The sequence below is a fragment of the Nuphar pumila genome, chromosome 5, assembly GCF_984573655.1.
Source record: "Nuphar pumila chromosome 5, dmNupPumi1.hap1.1, whole genome shotgun sequence".
Taxonomy (NCBI): Eukaryota; Viridiplantae; Streptophyta; class Magnoliopsida; order Nymphaeales; family Nymphaeaceae; genus Nuphar; species Nuphar pumila.
Genome location: NC_143253.1, coordinates 55,135,070 through 55,153,527, shown reverse-complemented (window position 1 = coordinate 55,153,527; position 18,458 = coordinate 55,135,070). Strand labels below are relative to the sequence as shown.

At 35.6% G+C, this 18,458-nt stretch overlaps 2 protein-coding genes across 2 annotated transcripts in view; both read right to left on the bottom strand.

The window, feature by feature from the left end:
• LOC149837630 (uncharacterized) overlaps positions 1–14,057 on the bottom strand; it is a 52,758-nt gene extending 38,701 nt beyond the window's left edge. Inside the window, exons 1-2 of the mRNA XM_090006164.1 lie at positions 13,651–14,057; positions 5,703–5,954 (exon numbers count right to left, since the gene is read on the bottom strand). Of these exons, the coding sequence (XP_089862290.1) occupies positions 5,703–5,954; positions 13,651–13,721 (323 nt within the window). The 5' untranslated portion in view covers positions 13,722–14,057. The remainder of the gene's footprint in view (positions 1–5,702; positions 5,955–13,650) is intronic.
• A 3,215-nt stretch (positions 14,058–17,272) lies between these two features.
• LOC149837629 (uncharacterized) overlaps positions 17,273–18,458 on the bottom strand; it is a 63,519-nt gene continuing 62,333 nt past the window's right edge. The window contains exons 11-14 of the mRNA XM_090006163.1: positions 18,353–18,422; positions 18,168–18,242; positions 17,721–17,812; positions 17,273–17,627 (exon numbers count right to left, since the gene is read on the bottom strand). Of these exons, the coding sequence (XP_089862289.1) occupies positions 17,501–17,627; positions 17,721–17,812; positions 18,168–18,242; positions 18,353–18,422 (364 nt within the window). The 3' untranslated portion in view covers positions 17,273–17,500. The remainder of the gene's footprint in view (positions 17,628–17,720; positions 17,813–18,167; positions 18,243–18,352; positions 18,423–18,458) is intronic.

The following is an 18,458-nucleotide window of genomic DNA, read 5'->3' as shown; positions in this document are numbered from 1 at the left end:
TTAGTTCATTCGGATATTTGGGGTCCTATACCAATTGTTTTGAAAGGTGGATTTGCATATTATGTCATTTTTGTTGATGATTTTTCTAGGCATACTTGGATTTACTTAAACATAAATCGGAAGTTTTTTCATACTTTCAAACATTTCATAACATGGTTAAAAATAAATTTTAAAATGATATATCAATTTTTCGCAAAGATTCAGGGAGAGAATTTATGTCCAAAGAATTCAAAAATTATCGCAGTTTACATGGCATTACGCATCAAAGGTCTTGTCCATACACACCACAACAAAATGGACTAGTTGAACGTAAACAGCGATACATCATGGAAACAACTAGGACTTTATTAATAGCAAATCATGTTTCAAAGTAATTTTGGGCAGAAGTTATAGTAACTGCTACTTATCTCATTAATTTAATGCCATCCTCTTTGAAAAATATAACTTCAATTAAAAAACTTGTGAATCTTTCTCCTGATTACTCTAGATTGAGAGTGTTTGGATGCAAGTGTTTTGTTTTTACTAACAAAAATGACAAACTCTCTTCCCGTGCGATTCCCTATACCTTTTTAAGATATGCCAATAATAGAAAAAGCTATAGGTGTTTTGACCTTCAAAATGAACTATATGTATTAAGAAATGTATCTTTCCTTGAAAAAGAAAGCTTCTTTGATTTTGAAAAACCTAAGAAAGTCATTGAATATTCTTTCCTAATAGATTTGACCTCAAAATCTATTGAATATGATCTTGAATGTGACTTTGGCGATGATCAAAGTACAATGAACACAATGATGACAATAAAGAGGAAATCCATAAGGATGTTGGTTTACAATATTCTAGACGAAGAGAGTCAAATCTTCCATGTGCACTAGAAAAATATTCTGAAGTATCCACCAGAAGGTTATCCCGAGTTTCGAGGCCTCCTGAAAAATGTTATACAAATCATTTTCACCAACATATAAGGCAGTTATTGCATTAATACACTCATATGAAGAACCATCATCGTACTCTCAAGACAAAAATCATGTAGAATGGGTAGAAGCCATAAAAACTGAGTTGGATGCACTTGAAAAGGCTTCTACTTGAACTATTCAAGATCTTCCTCTAGGTAAGAAACCTATAGGTTGTCGATAGGTTTACAAAGTTAAAACCAAGAGTGATAGAACTCTTGAAAGATATAAAGCTCGACTAGTGGCCAAAGGCTATGCCCAAGAATATTGCATTTATTATGAAGAAACCTTTGCCTCAGTTACTCGTATGACCACTGTCAGAACCTTAATTGCCTTGGCTTCCATAAGAAAATGGCTCATATTTCAAATGGATCTCAAAAATGCATTTCTAAATGAAAACCTAGTAGAAGTATACATGGAAGCCCTACTTGGTATTAGTATTCTCAAGGGTAAAGCTCTTCGTTTAGAAAAAGCTCTTTATGGTCTTAAACAAGACCCAAAAGCTTGATATGATAGGTTTAGTCAGGTTATACTTAATATTGGTTTTCAATCCTATTTGACTGACACTGCTTTGTTTATTAAGAATTTTGATGCAGGGATTATAATGCTTCTTTTCTATGTGTATGACATGATCATCACCGGAGGCAATAAACAGGGAGTTGAAAACATCAAAAATCTTCTTAAAACTCATTTTGAAATAACTGATTTAAGTTTATTATGATATTTTTTAAAAATTGAAGTTGCTTATTGCCCTCGTGGGTATTTAATGTCTCAATCTAAATTTGCTTTTGATATTGTTTTCAAGTCTGGAATCACAGACGATAAGAAAGTGGACACTCCAGAAGTTGTCAACGTTAAAATGAGAATTGATGATGAAGAACTTCTTGATGATCCTACTCCTTACTGACAGCTTATCGAAGCTCTTTCTTATCTTTTCATTACTAGGCCAGATATAACACATGTTCACACAGCGAGTCAGTTTCATCATTCTCCCACCTCTATGCATATAGGAGCAGTTTTGTGTATTATTAGATATTTAAAGTTCTCTCTTTTATGAGAACTCTTCTTGTCTGCTTCATCGTCTTTAAATTTACTTGCATATACTGATGCGGATTGGGGAGGTAATCCCAATAATAAGTACAATCACTAGTTTTTATGTATTTTTAGGTGAATCCTGAATTTCATGGAGGTGCAAGAAGCAACAGAAAGTTTTTCTTTCCTCCACCGAAGCCGAATACAGAGTCATGGCAACCACCACTATGAAAGTTGTTTGGGTCAGACTCCTACTAGCGGATACGGGAGCCGAAGCGATGCAAGCTTCAAAAATGTGTTGTGACAACAAAAGTGCGATCTACATTGCAAGCAACCGAACATTTCACGAGCGCACCAAACACATCGAGATGGATTGTCACTATGTCATGGAGGAATACTTACATAGAATAATTGATCTGCCATATGTTACATCAAAGTACAAATTAGCATACTTTTTCACTAAGCCTCTCGCTGCTCCCAGATTTCACTTTCTCTTAGACAAACTTTCGCTCATTGTACTATAAGTTTGAGGGAGAGTGTTAAAATGTAAATTGTATATAAAGTGTAATATATATATATATAATAATATTATTATTATATATTATTATTATATATATTTTTCTTTAATATTTTTTTGTTTCTTTTTAGTATCCTAGTTGGAACTTGACTAACTTGTAGTAGTTGGACTCTAGTCCAACGGCTATAATAATAGTCGTTGGACTAAAGTTAGTCCAACGACTCTTCTTGTCTCCTCTCTCCCTCTTCTTTGTATAAATAGGGGTGAACCCCTTAATGTATTTTTAACTTGAATGCTTCTTAAGCATTTTTATTATCAATAAAGATTTATTCATTTATTATTGTGTTCTTACTTTTATACCTTTTTATGGGTTTGCTTGAAATGTCTTTATAGACATTCTTTTGGTGGATTCAAGTGCATTTGTGGAAGACCACAATTTCATTACAACAACTGCCAATAAGTAAAGTCCTTTAAATTTTAATAATGTGCCGATATTTTCTCTCAGCTAAGTCATTTTGTTGTTATGTATGTCGACATGATCTTTGATGCGTGATGTCATGTGAGTAGAGATAATTTTTAAATTATTTTGAAAACAAAAATTCCTCCTAAATCAGTACGAAATATAGAAATATCATTTTCAAATCTATTTTTGACCATCTTATCGAAATTTTGAAAATGAAAAAATACTTCAGATTTATGTTTAAGAAAGTAAATTCAAGTATATCTAGTACAGTCATCCATAAAATAACATAATATGCATATCCACATTTAGACACAACTAGTGTTGGACCCCAAACATCCAAATGAACCAACTCAAATGGTTCAGATGAGACAAAAGTTTTATCCTTGAAAGGTAATCTTTTCATTTTTCCTAGAAAACAGATTTCACAAGTGAAATAATTAATATTACAAAAAAATTTCAAACTTAGAAAAATTGGAATTTTAGATAGAGTGGGATGTCCTAGTCTTCTATGCCATAATTTTAAATCCATTTTTTGGACATTACAACAAAAAGCATCTTTCGGTATCTCCAAATAATTCATATAGTAGAGACCTCTCTCTCTATGGCCTTACCCAATCAACTTCCCTGACTGGCAATCCTACACCAAACATTCATTTAAAGAGGAGATATTAGAACCATAATCGGATATTTGAGATACGGATAAGATATTCAAATTTAATTTAGGAACGTATCTAATTTTTTGAATGAGAAACCTTTTTTAGTTTGAAAGATCTTTTTCAAAACTTCCTATTCCTTTGATTTCAAGAGGAATACCATCGGCTTAAACACTTTTAACATGCTTCAATTGCTATAGCATTCGGATAAAATATCAGTGTTTGGGATCATATGAAAATATGCATCATAATCAAGAAGCCAAAGAATCTTACCTGGGTCCGAATAAGATGATATTGCGGCCCCAGCTGAGGAAGATGACCTTCTAAAAAGAGGTTGAAGGACTTCAACTAATGGAGCTAGAGACATGCTTCCAATACATGATTCTTGAGGTGTGGGAATGTCCTTGTCCTTTGATTATTGAGGAAAACCAACCGACACAACCTTTTCAAATGTCCCTTTTAGTTTAGGACATTAAGTCTTAGTGTGTCCCGGTTCATGACAAAATAACAAATGATTTTCTTTTTTTCATAGTAATTTCCTTGTCTTCTATAGTGAGGTGCTTATATACACAAACATAGTTTCCTGGTCGAGAAACAGCTAAGACCAAGTCATCTTCACTTTTGCTTACATGCTTTTTCAATCTATTTTCTTCTATACTCAACTCTTCTATAGTGTCTTCAATAGAGGGCACTTTTCCTCTATGAAGAAGAAGAGACTTTGTAGATTCAAATTCCAAACTTAGACTGTTAATGAATTGATAAAAGTATTATGCATCTATTTGCCTTTGGCGGAGTTCCCTGTCTTCGGGATAATACCACTTTGGCTCTAGAAGAGTCAATTCTTCCCAAAGTTCGGATAGGTCATTATAATATTCTCTAATAATTTTATTCCCTTAAACCATAGTCTGAACTCTCTTGTGCACATTGCATACATGTGCAATATCTTTAAGAGAATACATTCTCTTAAAATAATCCCAAGCCTTGTTGGCATGATCAAATTTAGCAAGGCTTGAACATTTTTTTACATCCATACTACTAATAAGCCAAGATATGATTTTGGCATGTTCCCTCCTTCACTTCTTCCCATAAGTGGTTATAGCCTTAGATTTCTCATTTTCGATTAGAAAAACTTTTTTCTCATCCTCTACCTTAGTGAGAACTAGCTTGGGTTCTGGCTCGGATCCATCTACTAGTCCCCACAATCCCTTTCCCCAAATAAGGTGTTTAATGATAGAAGTCCATGTTACATAATTGAAATCATTGAGTTTTATTGGTTTTATGGTAATATTTTCATTGTCATCCATTTTTACAAGGGCTAAGAGAGGAGAGATAATGAGCACGAGCACTCCTCCACCAAAGAATTTTACAATCACTTGAACGCTTGCAAGATCACCAACACTTTTGATGAAGATACTTCAAATGGGATTCAACACAACCTGGCTCTAATACCATGTAATAAAACAAGACTTCAATCACGAACCAAAGGTTATCTAAATCTTCCATGAAAGTGTTCTCTCAAGGAACACACAACATTCACAAAGAGAACCATAAAGTGTTCCAAAGGATCACTCTCACAAACTCCACAAAGGGGATACGATAAAAAATATAATTTGTTAACAAAAAGAGTGTAAAAAGACTTACCATACAAAGGGGAGAACACCCCTATTTATATACAAGGGAGAGAGAGAGTGAAGACGGAGCAATGCTCCCAACAGCTAGAATTTCTAGCCATTGGGAGCAGTCAAACTTTGTTTGACTTCTCCCTATATTACATACATTATTTATATGTTTAATAAATATATGTAATATATATTATATTTATATAAGTATATATATATACATACATACATACGTATACATGTATGTATATATACTATCATATATATAAGTATAAATGTATGTACATTTTAATAAATGTGTCCAAAATCTAAGTATAAAAAAGGATACCATGGAAAAGATCCTCAAATTTCTGGGGTTGGTCAGACCAGAAATCCCTGCGTCTGAGATCCGAGGCTCTCAAATGACCCCAACTTCAGAAAATTTAAATTCATTAAGTGCAGATATTTTGTTGAAGAAACAATGCTTACACAATCTTCATTTCAGCAATTTCTGAAAGATTAAGAGAATTTGCTTTTGCAAGATATCTCGAATGAAGTGAATATTCCTCTGAGGGAGATAATGGAGGAAGACCAAGGTCACCAAATCCAAGAAATCTAGCACAATTCCAGCTAGCTTGAGCTTGAGCAGCCTTTTCCCATTGTTCCTGGCGCTTCTGATCTGGATCCTTTATCAATGACATGAACGCAGGATCGAGGTATGAATCCAAGAATGATGTATTTCTGTAAAAAAAAATTGTTTTCATAAAGCCAGATAATTAATGAAGGCAAAAAGCAAGATCAGTTAAACAAAGCTACAATAACAGAACACTGCCGGAACATCGATTAATATCAACTCTCAGTTAGATCAACAAAGAAAGCAAAGATGGTAAGGAAGCAGATGCACTTGAAGGTAATGCCGGTCCAAGGAAATTTATAAGTAGACAGCAAAAGACAACTATAACACTGATATTTCATCTGCAGTACCTTCGTTAAGATAAAAGCAAAGAACCTGCTAGAAGACAATCAAAGATCGTTTTTCCTGATTGTTTGAGAGGGCAAGTAAAAAATATTTTGCTCTAGAACGGGGCAGATTAAATAAAACATCGTGTTTTATAAGAGAAAGAAAAAAGAATATTTACAGCACATCCCACATAGATCTGCAGGTTCAGATCAAAAAGACACTTGAAATTATAATTTTTGAAGGGTCTTAACCAGTGACAACTTTTTGGGGAATAGGATGACCACAGCTTGGTCACACACATACACACATACATGTTAAATGTTAAAGTGTGTATATATATATATATATATATATTGAAATACATATACATATGTATATATGTATATGTATCTCAATATATATATATATGAATATATTTACTTACTTCCTATTTTTTGTTTCTTTTTACCCGAAAAGGGTATTTCTGTAAATTCCTATTTTACGCATATTCCCCTTGGAATATGATTGTAATTCTTTTTTATTTGTACTTTTTTTTCTTTCTTTTTTTCTTTTTTCTTTTCTTTCTTTTTTTCTTTTTTCTTTTTTTTTTTTCTTTTTCTTTTTTGGTTTTTGCGCCACATAGGGAGGCTCCCCAAAGAGTCGTTGGGGAGCCTCCAACGGTCACATATGTGACCATTGGGGGCTCCCAACGACTCTCTTGGGAGCCCCCTTTTGTGGCTCCTTTGTGTGATTATAAATAGGGGTTTCACCCCCTTTGTATTTTTCATGGCTTTCAGTCAAAGCCCAAGTGCTCAATAAAGTGATTCCAATATTTTTTTATGTCGTTGTGCATTTGAGAGTTGTGCCGAGTTTGTTATCAAGAATATTAAGGTCTTGATCTTAGTATCTTGTTAGAGATACTTTTACATGGTATCAGAGTCTCGTTGAAGAAGGATGATCATGCATCTCTTCTTTTTTGAAGTGCCTCGAAAAACGTGCCTTCAAGCTATTTGAGTTTGAAGTGGATCATCTTCTTCGAACAATATTTTAGAAGCCTCTTTTGTCAAGAAAGCGTTGGAAATCTTTTGAGGTACGTGTTATTTTTTATCTTCTACCCTCTCTAATGGGTGAAAAAGACTCTCACTTCTCCCTTGGTTTTAAACTTAGCGGTTCGAACTATCATGTTTGGGCCGGCAATATAGAAGCCCATATCAAAGGAAAGGGCCTTTGGGGGTACGTTCAAGGTTTAATACCGGAACCGGAACCCAAACTTATCATTATTGAAAAAGGGGATATTAAGATTCTTGAAGGGGAAGATAGACAAAAAGCCCTAGAAGATTATTAAAAAAAGCATGATGAGTGAGAGATGAAGAACTTCAAGATCTTGTCTTGGATTTTTTCATCCGTAGAAACCAAGATCAAGGCCAACATCATTAAGTTCAAAAAGGCTCTGAAGCTTGGTTGTACTTTGAAAAGATGTATACTTCAAGGGATTTATCACACAAATATTACCTCCAAAAGAAGGCATTGACCCTTCAACAAAACGATTTGTCTATTCGGGAATATTTTGCTGAACTATCGTCTATTTGGGACGAGCTAGCTATGCTCGAACCAAAATGGAGCGGAGAAGCAATTGAGTTAAGACACAAACAACTCGAGGAAGATCGATTCTTCAATTTTTTAAATGGACTTAGACCCGAATTTGAACAAATTTGGTCCTCTCTTCTATCCGCCTTAATATCTCCTTTTATTGAAGATGTAATCACTAAGCTAAGTGGTGAAGAAACCCGTATGGGGATTAATAAAAATAATCCTAGCATCCTTGTTGCATCTTCTTCTTAAGATGATTGTAAAGGGGTTAATGCTGTGTCAAGACCCGGAAATAATATGAAGGCCTAAAAACCTCCTCATTTCAAAAATCAAGGTCAAGAAGGAAATGATCGATATGGCAAAAGAGACTATAGCAAATTAAGTTGTCATTTTTGTAAAGAACCCGGGCATATCAAACCATTTGCCCCAAATGGAAGAAAATACTTGTTGCGGCTATGGCATCCCAACCAGAGGAACGACCATCTTCATCAAATGGGGCTCTTTCCATTCAACAAATTGTGGATGCTCTACAACCTCTTCTCAAGGGAGGCATTTCTAAAGCAGCTATGTCATCCTCCTCACCTCCTGGTAAGACATCTTGGCTCCTAGATTCCGGTGCATCTTTTCACATGACTCCAAGTGCTTGTTCTCTTTCCGATTTTTCTAAAATTTATCTTCCATCTTTTGTCTCAACGGCGGATGAAACACATCTTGAAATTAAAGAAATAGGCAATTTTGAAAAACAAGACTTTTTTATTCCAAAAATTTGTCTTATACCAAAACTAAACTTAAATTTACTTCCGGTCTCTCAACTCTCGGACTATGGTTGTGATATAAAATTCTGTTCTAATAAATGTTGGATACAGGATCGGCAGTCCGGTAAGTTGATTGGAGAAGGCTCTAGGAGAGGAGACCTCTACTATGTTGAGTTTCTCCAAATTCCCAAGAACCAGTTTTGTAATGTTGCTCAAAACAAAGATAATCATGTATGGCATAAGAGACTGGGGCATCCCAACATTGTTAAAATCTCTTATTTGCCTTTTATTAAGCATCTTTGTAAAGAGAATTTTGTATGTAATGAATGTATTCTTGGAAAAATGAAAACTCTACTATTTACTCAAAGATCCATGTTTACAACAAAATCTTTTGAAATTATTCACTCAGATGTATGGGGTCCGGCTCCTGTGATATCTAAAGGAGGTTTCTCATACTATGTTATTTTTGTAAACGATTACACTAGATTTTGTTGGATATATTTTCTTAAACATAAACATAAAGTTTTTTCAATTTTTAAAACATTTCATATGATGATTTTAAATCAATTCAACAGAAGTTTAAAAATACTTAGAACTGACTCTGGTGGCGAATATCTTTCAAATGAATTCAAAAGTTATCTTAAAAGTCATGGTATTCTCCATCAAAAATCCTATCCAAAAACCCTACAACAAAATGGGTTGGCTGAACGAAAACATAGGCATATCATTGAAACAACTAGAACCTTGCTCATTTCACAGAATATTTCGAAAAGACTCTGGCTGAGGCAGCCCTTACATCGGTCTATCTCATAAATAGACTTTCATCAAAAAATTTGAACAAAGTTTCCCCATTTGAACGATTGTATGAAAAAGAACATGATTATAGCAAGTTAAGGGTTTTTGGATGTAAATGTTTTGTCCTTATTGATAAAAATGACAAACTCTCCCTTAAGGCCATTCCTTGTGCCTTTCTTGGTTATTCTGAAACTCAAAAGGGTTTTCGGTGTTATGATATTAAAAATGCAAAACTATATGTTTCCAGAAATGTAAGTTTTTTGGAAAATCTCAGTGGTTTCGAAAAACTTGAACCTAATGACGAGAATGTAGACTATTTTTTTCTATTTGATCTTTTAACTGAAGGTGATGAAACTAGTGATGATGAGTCAAATCAGAATGACTCAAGTGATAACGAGACCAGTCTTGTGTCCTCCTCATTTCATCAACATGTCAATGAGGAACCGCATAGAGATCCCATAACCTATACTCATAGAGATAGAAATACTTTCAGAAGTACCCTTGAAAGATATGATGATGTTGGTGGGACTGCTTCTCAAAATGAGGAGAACCTTCGTAGGACCGAAAGACATAGAAAAATCCCTTCTAGGTTCTTCTCATATGAGTCTTTTTCACCTAAACATAAAGACTGTCTAAGCGCCATTCATTTTTACATAGAACCTAGAAACTTCGAGGAAGCACAGAAATGTCCTGAATGGATAGCCGCAATGGATAATGAACTCAAAGTTCTGAGAAGAGCAAAGACATGGGAATTTCATGACCTTCCTAAAGGTAAGAAAGCAATAGGGTGTAGATGGGTATTTAAGGTTAACAATAAGAGTGATGGGTCCCTCAAGAGATACAAGGGTCGTTTGGTTGCAAAAGGATATAGTCAAGAATATGGGATTGATTATGAAGAGACTTTTGCCCCGGTAGCTCGAATGGTCACTATCCAATGTCTTATAAGTGTTGCCTCAATCAACAAGTAGAACATCTATCAAATGGATGTTAAGAATGCATTTCTAAATGGAGATCTAAATGAAGAAGTGTACATGGATGCTTCATCTGGAATGGAGTCTCTTAAAGGAAAGGTGATTCGCCTTCGAAAAGCACTTTATGGTTTGAAACAAGCCCCCAAGGCTTGGTATGCTAGGTTTAATTCCGTAATGATAGAAAATGGTTTTTCATCCTGTTTTACTGATACTGCTTTGTTTGTTAGAAAATCCAATGCAGGGATTATTATTTTACTTATATATGTCAATGACATGCTTATAACCGGAAGCGATTCTAAAGGGATTAAAAGCATAAAATCGATTTTAAATGATAGATTTGAAATGTCTGACTTGGGATTTCTAACTTATTTTTTGGGTATTGAAGTAGCATACTCTCATAGAGGGTATTTTTTGTCTCAAACTAAGCTTGCATCTGAGATTATTGACAGGTCAGGTATTACAGATGATAAGGTTTGTGAAATTCCTGCTATAGTAGGAGCTAAAATGAAGATTGATGATGGTGTTCTTCTCTCTGATCCTACTCTCTACAGACAGCTTGGAGGATCGTTGATGTACCTAAGTATTACCAGACCAGATATCTCACATGCAGTTCATACGGCAAGTCAGTTTCAGCATGCAAGAGAGTTTTTCAGTCAACTTCTTCTGATTTAAAATTAATTGTTTATACTGACTCTGATTGGGGAGGTGACCCAAATAACTATCACTCCACCACTGGTTTTTGTGTGTTCTTAGGTGATTCATTGATCTCGTGGAGATGTAAGAAGCAACAAAAAGTTTCTCTCTCTTCGACTGAAGCTGAATATCGTGTCATGGCAACTACTACCATGGAAATTGTATGGATCCATCAGCTGCTTGAAGACATGGGGATCACTATTGAAAGGTCCACTAAGCTATGCTGTGATAACAAGAGTGCAATTTATATTGCCAAAAATCATACATTCCATGAGCGGACTAAGCACATTGAAATGGACTGCCATTATGTTCGTGAAGTCTGTCTAAAAGAAATCATTGATCTTCCTTATGTTACTTCAGAATATCAGTTGTTAGATTTCTTCACCAAAGCTTTATGTGCACCACGATTCAACTTTCTCCTTGGCAAACTTTCGATCATCATGCCTTAAGTTTGAGGGGGGTATTAAATTATGTATCAATTGTAATCTCGTATATATATTCATATATATATATATATATATGTGTGTGTGTGCGTACTATGTATATATGTATATGTATCTCAATATATATATATATGAATATATTTACTTATTTCCTATTTTTGTTTCTTTTTACCAGAAAAGGGTATTTCTATAAATTCCTATTTTACGCATATTCCCCTTGGAATATGATTGTAATTTTTTCTTTTTTTCTTTTTTGGTTTTTGCGCCACATAGGGAGGCTCCCCAAAGAGTCGTTGGGGAGCCTCCAACGGTCACATATGTGACCGTTGGGGGCTCCCAACGACTCTCTTGGGAGCCCCCTTTTGTGGCTCCTTTGTGTGATTATAAATAGGGGTTTCATCCCTTTGTATTTTTCATGGCTTTGAGTCAAAGCCCAAGTGCTCAATAAAGTGATTCCAATATTTTTTATGCCGTTGTGCATTTGTGAGTTGTGTCGAGTTTGTTATCAAGAATATTAAGGTCTTGATCTTAGTATCTTGTTAGAGATACTTTTACATATATATATATAATAATAAGTGGAATCCATTAGGGGTATTTTGGTCATTACACATTATGTAATTAGTGGTGTTCCTAGAGGGCACTTTAGGGTTTTCTTTTTTAATGTATTTTATTCTTTTCCTCAAGGGCATTATAATCCTTATAATGCCCTTAGAATAAAGCTGTTGGGAGTGCTCCTAATGGCTCTTCTTTGCTTCCTTTTGTGTATAAATACGAGGTGTAAACCCCTCTTGTATGTTAAGCTTGTTCACAAGCATTCTCTTAATAATATTCCTATATTTTTTACTTGTATTTAGCCCTTAAATGGCTTATGTGGTTTTGCTTTTGTATTGACCCATAAGTGATCTTGATTGTGTATATTTTTTGTGTTCTTGTATGCCGATAAGAGGCACCCAGTTGTATTCTTTTTGTATTTTCATTAGAGCACATATATATATAGACATATATGTATATATAGGGCAATGGAAACCTACAAAATGAGCAGGGTGCTAAATGAAACATGCTATGGCCTATGGGATTTTGGGTGTTTTTTCTAAATTCTGGCCATACAAATGTGATCTATATGCTTGTTTTTATAGGAATCACTTTTTTGAGCATTTGATTCCGATGCATGGATAGGTTTTTATAAGGTTTCAAAAATCAACGGCCTACAATTTTCATAAATCTCCAAGGCTCCAAATACCATCTTTTCCATAAAAATGCATGATCCAAGTGTTGATTTCTGGTAAATCAATCATGTTGAACACATATATGAGGTCAGAATTTCGAAAAAAAACACCAAAAATCAAATATCATATTTCATTTAGCACAGTGCCCAGTTTGTAGATTTTCATTTCCCTTATATATATTATTTATTTATTTATTTATTTGTGACCAAACTGCAATGGATACACTGCTGATGGATGGTATCCAGAATCATGATGTGTTTAAAGTAACATTAGGACATAGAAGCACGTGGCAGATTTTTCCATGATGTGTCATTCACCAAAAAGAGGCTAACAAATATATTTAGACAAATTTATAGAGACAAGCTTGTCCAAGGTCAACAAATAAAATGTCCAGGAAACATCTATTTCGTGAGGCTTTGGATATCTATGCATTTGGTCTTCCTGAACATGGATATCCCTGTACATGATATTTCCAAAAACCTATGTCACACGGACTCGGCTAAGGAGGTGCCGCACCCGAGTCGACACGCCCCGACACGGGTGCGGACTCGGGTGCGGCTTCGGACTCGGCCCGGACTCGGTCAACGCCGAGTCGGACTCGGTCAACGAGTCCAGGCCGAGTCCGTCCACATTTTGGACTCGGTCAACTTTGACCGAGTCCAAAAATGTCCCTAAAAAACTAATTTTTTATACTTTTTTATTTAAAAAAATATATATAAAATTTTATTTTATTTTTAAAATGCCACAGGTGTCTGTGCACACTGCAAAGACTGTGCACAGTCACAGTCACAGTCTGTGACTGTGCACAGACACCTGTGGCATTTTAAAAATAAAATAAAATTTTATATATATATATATATATATATATATATATATATATATATATATATATATTTTTTTTTTTTTTTTGCCGAGTCCCCGTGTCCAAAAATTTTAAAATTGTGCCGCACCCGTGTCGCACCCGCACCCATGTGACATAGAGGGAAACCAGTTCTAACTGATATAATACTTAGACAACACAAACCTTCTTTGTATAAAACCACTGACAGGAAGATCGACAACAGGTGATGGTGGTCTAGGTACAGTTGCTGACATAGCAGGTAAAGGCTTAATTCTGATTTTACGTTCATCTACAATTGTTTCACCATTTTCATCCCCTACATCTGCTGGAAGCTTAGATACTGCCACCTCCTCTTCATGTTTATCCCTGGGGAAGTAAAGTGGAAGCAGCCTGCATGGAACAAGTCAAATGTCAACAAACAAAGTATTTTTTTATTGTAGACGACTCGCAAACATCAATCCATATTGATAATGACAACTGTGATTACAAATAACAAACCTGTCACAACATATAAGGCTGAAATTAACCAAAATTTTGAAGCAGACGACAAAGGCTCTGCCTTCTTGGCTAGGGGCAACCCTGGTTTGTCACTGACATGAGAAGACATGGTTCAAAACCCAAAGGGGGCATCCCCAACCACAAGGTCAAAACTAGGAGTACTCCCCAGTGAGCAGGGAAGACCTCAAGGGTTTGACCAACCAGAGGCCTTCCAATGGAGAGCGGATCCTGTAAAACGCTGGGTGAGATTAGCAATCTCACCCAGCATTTACAACCACAAAACCCACCCCACTGTACTGTAGCTCAGTACAACTGGGACCTGCAGAGGGGTGGGTTTTGTGGTTGTAAACGCTGGGTGAGATTGCTAATCTCACCCAGCGTTTTACAGGATCCACTCTCCTTCCAATGTGCTGTCGATGACGGGGGGTTTCCTTTGGCCAAGCCCGAGAAAAAAAAAACACATTAAAAACAAGTAATACCCCAAAAGGCATAAAACAAAAGACTGACAGGGTGCCCATTTTCACAATTCGTGTTCTCTCTCTTCAACTGAAAACAATATTTTTTAATGTGCCCATTTTTTCGCAATGATGATACTCCATATTTTTTTATCTTGATCTTGATTTGCTTTGGCTTTTATCTCTACCCTTCTCACCCTTAAATTTACTTCTCCCCCTATTCTCAGTGACAAATGCCTCTGGCTGTGGAGAATAGCCTTGAGATTTCTTTCTCATCTCTTCATTGAGGACACCGGCTTTAACAAGCTCCATAGAAACAACACCATTATGAGCGGAGTTGGTGAGTGAGACCCTAAATGTCTCCCGTGAATCCGGTAGAGTAGCAAGCATCCAAAGTCCTACAACTTCATCTTTAAATTTAATACCCATGTCAGACAAGTGATTAATAAGCCCTTGAAACTCATTCAAGTGGTCGGCTATAGAGCTTCCTTCTTTATGCTTGAGTTGCATCATCCGTCTACGCAAATACAATTTGTTGTTGCCGGTCTTCGAAGTATACAAATTTTCAAGCTTAGTCCACAATGTCCTTGCATGATTCTCATGTTAAATATAAACATAGACATTCTCATCAATGAATTGCTAAATAAAACCACACACTTGCTCATGCTCAAATTCTCATTCTTCATCACTTTTATATTCAGGTTTTTGAGTAGCAAACACTGAAAGATGCATAGCCTTAACAAACAAAAGATCTTTCATCTTGTTTTTCCATAAATTATAATTTGTGTCATTCAAACTAATCATCTGACTTGTGCTTATATTCATTCTTGAACCTAAGGCCCTGATACCACTTATGTTGGGAAAAAAAGTGCAAACTGAATGCAACTACTTCTCAAACGAAGGCAATGACAACAAAGTACCTAGAAGAAGAATACTTTATGCCTTGCACATAACACATAGAATAACTCCTTTCACCCAAGCTCCAAAATAAAACCCTTATCATCCAAGGGATACCACAATATATATATATATATATATATATATATATATATATATATATATATATATATATATATATATATATATATATATATATATATATATATATATATATATATACTTCGATTCACAAGAGCAAGGGATAATAAAGAAAATAAAGAACACAATAAGAGAGAGGCACACACCAATTTTAATGTGAAAAATTCTCTCAAAATGAGAGGTAAAAATCACGGAGTTGAGAGCAACCCAAGAACAACTCTACTATGTGATATAAAGAATGACTACAAAGGGGCGTACACAATGCTTACCCACAATAAGCTCACAAATCACCACAATAGAGAAACATTAAAGCAAATAAAGAGGTGAAAGTGGAAGAATATCAAATAATCAATAGTGATGACCTTCCCACAACAAAAAATCCCTTTCTCTTGCCCTAATCTTTACAAAACAAGAAGAGGATAAAAAAAGAAGATGAAAAACACCAACAATCAAAGTTTTTTTTTTCCTCCTCTCCCACTCTTTCTCTCTTTCTCACAATCTTGTAGAAGCCCTACATAAAACAAGAAGGCGAAACCCTATTCCCTCTCTTTCTTTCTCTCTTTTCTTCAAAGAGCAAAACCCAAAAAGACTCCACCAAGCATACCATTCATCGTGCCCTCTTTTCTCCTTTTTCTTTCTTTTTCACTTTTTCAATTTTAGTCCCTCACTTCTTGTTATTTTGCTCATTTTCAAGCCTAAAAAAATGCAAGATAAAGTACATCTCTTCACCTTCTTTGGATCAGGTCCTCCACATGGAGGGGACCCAAATCCAACACAAGGTGGCACCGGCAGTGCCGGATTTTGAACCAGATTACTATGTAGACATGACATCCAAGATGAAGGGTGGTTTCCCAGTGAGGATCAAAGAGAGGAACGTAAATCACTAGAGGAATGTAGCTCAGTGAAGTAATTGGTCAGGTTCCAGAACTATGGTGAAGACATTAAAAGTTCATGAACTTGATCACATTTTCGAAGGATGTAGGTTGTAAAGTCTTATCTGTACGCAGGGGATATTCTTACAAAAAACAGAGAGAATTGCAGGAGGTGTTTGGCACGGTAAAGGTGGAGTTGAGATCTTGAAGGCTTGTTAGGAGGAAATTAGAACCTAAGAATGTGTGATGGCCGTAACCGGTGTGTTTACTACCTTCATACCCTTGAATGAACAGCAGAGGATAGTTTCTTCAGTGTGAATGGCCGGGTGGAGAATTCACAGGAAAAAAATTTCACCTGTAAAAAATCCTATCCTCATTTTACCTAGTGCATGTACGTTTGCCAAATCTTGCTCCTTCCAAACCTATTCAACATGTACCACCAGACCCTCTTTACTGATCGTTAATTATCCCATCAACTTCTTGATATTTTCTTTTGCTTATCCACCACTACTGTTCACTGCTTGATCTTCTTTTAGTTCCGTGAGCAACCTTGTAATTTATATAAAAAGTTTAAAAAGATAAAAAACAACCTTGTTTTACGAGTTCTTGTTCCTAGGCTGCCTTTAGAATACTGCTTTTGCATGTGCCCTATTAAATTACAGAACCAGTCCTTATTATTCTGATCACTTTTACATCTTTGCTGCAACTAGTGCTTGTAATCACGATTTTTATCATACTCCTACATCCGTTTCACTGCCACCAGCAAACCCCTTTTTCGTTCATTAGGAATAATAGCATTTTCAATTGAGTGATTCCGACATAAAAGCATGACTTTTTCATTCATGGAATTTTGAACTATCCAAAACATGCTTTTGACTAAACAAACCATATAGATCATATCTGTCAGTAGATGCAGATAATGAGAAAATACTCACAAGGTGGAAGATAAGAAATCGTCTCATCAATTATAAACATTTTTATTCTTGATTAAAAAAGGATACAAGATTGAACTATTTTCCGTAGTCACAAGAGATTAATAAAAAGAATTGCACATATATTTTATACACTAGATCGAGAATAGAAGTCAACGTCATACTATTTCACACTCATTTCGGCACTCCAACAACGTAGGTACAAAAGTTGCATACTGAACCTTTAACATGATCAGCATTATAAAGTTAAGTTTCTACTGTTGGTAGCCGAAGAAGATGCTGGTAATCCAGGAGACCGGTGATGTATATATTTGCTTCTTGGGTCTGCAACAAGGCCTTTTCCTCCGTTCACCTCAAGATCATGCCTGCACAGACCAAAAAGATCGATAAAGAGGGAGACAGGCTATAATCAAAAGAACAGACATAAACACAGTCATTTGCACCATAATAGAACTCACTGGAAGACAAAATCTGGGATGGTCAACTGCTCACGTGGGGCGTATCTGAATAGCTGCAGTAGTCGATCAACATATGTGACCTTTCTCCACACCTGTAGACGAGAGAAAAATGAATTTCCAAAAGTGATTCAACCTGCCTAGGAATGGTTACATTGCCATGCATGTGAAACCATACCAAAATCTTGATAGTACAAGTTCAGCATGATTGTCATTGCACGGTTATGCATGATGAAGCCTACCCAAGATCCTCTCTGAGCCTTGAGAAGTTGACTGCAATTTCAACATCCCTTGGCAAATAGAATGCATTGCGTGCATCTATTACAACAATTATATAAAGTGGACAAGGGCATGACAACATAAGCTTAGGTCCTACTTTAAACGTTTCAATACACAAATGCAATGGCATGGGTTGACAGGCGTGGGAGGAAATAAGAAACAACTACGTACTTCTCCATCAACAAACAATTGCAAGGCCAAGACTGCCGCCTTCAATCCAAATGTTGGATGCAGCATATATATTGCCTGCAATAATGTAGTAATGTCAAAGATGGGTTATAAAATCCATGCAAATTTCCTCAAAAAAAGAAAATCCAATGCAAATTTTAGGATAAAGTTCTCACTAAATCACTTACATGCAAATTACGCTGGTGTTTTCGACCTAGTATTTGCTGTAACCGCTTCATCCATCCTAAATCTGGTTGCCTGATCATTTTCATAGTAACCAAATATGTTAACAAA